Genomic DNA, 1,781 nt, shown 5'->3' with positions numbered 1-1,781 from the left:
TATTATATTAATTACTAGATTATATATTGCTGCCTTAGCCCCTTCCATTCCCTGCAGAAGATCCTGGGCCCACACTAAGCTCCTTTCGGCTGGGTTTGCTGAGCCTGGTGCTCAGTGTGGTTGTGGGAGGTGGGGCTGGGGCCTCTGAGGGAAGCCACCCCACTGCTGTGGAGCCACGGCCTTGCAGCTGGAGGCAGTCACCCAACCACCCAACTCCTGCCCTCACAAGAGAGGGTTTGTTGTGCAGGAGCAGTGCCTGTGGGGGGCACTCCAGCTAGAGCTGCGGCAGCCGGGACAGGAACATGCTAACCCATGGGCTCCATCTGAGGGATAAGCAGGAAGTCCCTGGAGGGGCCGTGCTCAGGCTGCTTCCTTTCTAGACAGAGGACGACATCCTGATGAGAAGTGAGCTCGAAGAAGTTGCCACAACTCACTCGGAGCAGTTCAGCCTGTGGTACACCCTGGACAGGCCTCCTTTTGGTACGAACCCCATTCTCCCTACTGTGGGCCATTGACCCACCTCAGGGCCGAGTCCCTGAGGGGGTGTGTTTGTTTATTAGGACTGGGCTTGGGGGTTGAGGACTTGGGCTCTACCTCCCACGGAAAATTCAGGAATTTGAAGAAGGGAGGGAGGATTTGGGACGACCTGCTTGCAAAGGCAGTCAAGGGAAGGTGTCCAATATTTCAGCAGAACTTCACACATTGCACTGAATATCAGGAGGGACACTGAGGCACTGGGCCACCCTGAACACCTACCCTCACCTTGCATTCCACACACATCCACGGAGGCATCAGATACACTGCCTCTAGTACGGCCACTGACCCCTTCATTCTTCACTACTCACCTCACAGAAGTCCTCACCTGCTGAGCCCCAGACAGCACCCAGCCCCCACTGTACACCCCCCAGCCCACTAGGCCACCACTCCTGTAGGCTGCCTCTCCCACACTGCAGTCTGTGTCTGCCTTATCATATAGCTCACTGCCCAGCAGAGGGAGCCACCCAACTGAGCCAGTCCACAAACCCCACAACACTGCAACTACAAAGCTCCAGCTTTGATTCCTGCCACAGCTTGGCACATCCCCCTTGGCTGTCCCCTTCTCCATCCTCGGCAGTGCTCACGGCAGGCAGACTCCAGCAGAGGCCTCAGAGCCTGGGATCTGGAGTAAATTGAGGCCTGCCTGGGGGCCCCATGTCCTCTACTTCTCTGCTTTCTGCAGAGAACAGTCATACAAACTTCTGAGTCTTGGGGAGCAGCCTGGCCTCCCTCTCCCTGGCTCTAGGGAGGGACAGCAAGAGGCCTGGGGCCAGGGCCTCTCCCTAGAGCCTCCCCAGCTCTCCTCTGCTTACCCTCAGGCTGGACGTACAGCTCGGGCTTCGTCACCGCCGACATGATCCAGGAGCACCTCCCGGCTCCCGGCAAGTCCACGTTCATCCTGGTGTGCGGCCCACCACCCCTGATCCAGACAGCCGCTCACCCAAACCTGGAGAAACTGGGCTATACCAAGGACATGATCTTCACCTACTAACACCTCCCTTGCTCTTAGCAAACGCCCCTGGTCCCTTCCATCTGACTCACAGTGAGTTGAGCGTCACCATGTTCAGAAGTGCCTCAGGGCACCCTCGGGCTCACTGGAGCCCCCCTCTTTGGGGTGGGCCCATGAAGGGATTAAGGGGCTGGAGACAAAGTGGCCTCAGGAGCCTCCTTGCCTGGGGAGGGTGGGAGGGACTGCATCCTGGGACCTTTCCCCTTGGCTCAGTGAAATAAACTTCAGTACAAAG

General features: G+C 57.8%; 1 protein-coding gene across 2 annotated transcripts in view; it reads left to right on the top strand.

Moving 5' to 3' along the window:
• The window catches only part of LOC102261391 (NADH-cytochrome b5 reductase 2), a 7,408-nt gene extending 5,627 nt beyond the window's left edge, over window positions 1-1,781 (top strand). For both annotated transcript variants that reach the window (XM_014545824.1, XM_005873935.2), the window contains exons 8-9: window positions 381-480; window positions 1,356-1,781. In XM_014545824.1, coding sequence (XP_014401310.1) covers window positions 381-480; window positions 1,356-1,528 — 273 coding nt within the window. In that variant the 3' untranslated portion in view covers window positions 1,529-1,781. The remainder of the gene's footprint in view (window positions 1-380; window positions 481-1,355) is intronic.

This window comes from Myotis brandtii, unplaced genomic scaffold (assembly GCF_000412655.1).
Source record: "Myotis brandtii unplaced genomic scaffold, ASM41265v1 scaffold422, whole genome shotgun sequence".
Lineage (NCBI taxonomy): Eukaryota > Metazoa > Chordata > Mammalia > Chiroptera > Vespertilionidae > Myotis > Myotis brandtii.
Note: the sequence above shows the minus strand (reverse complement) of the source record. Positions and strands in the feature narration are given on the sequence as shown.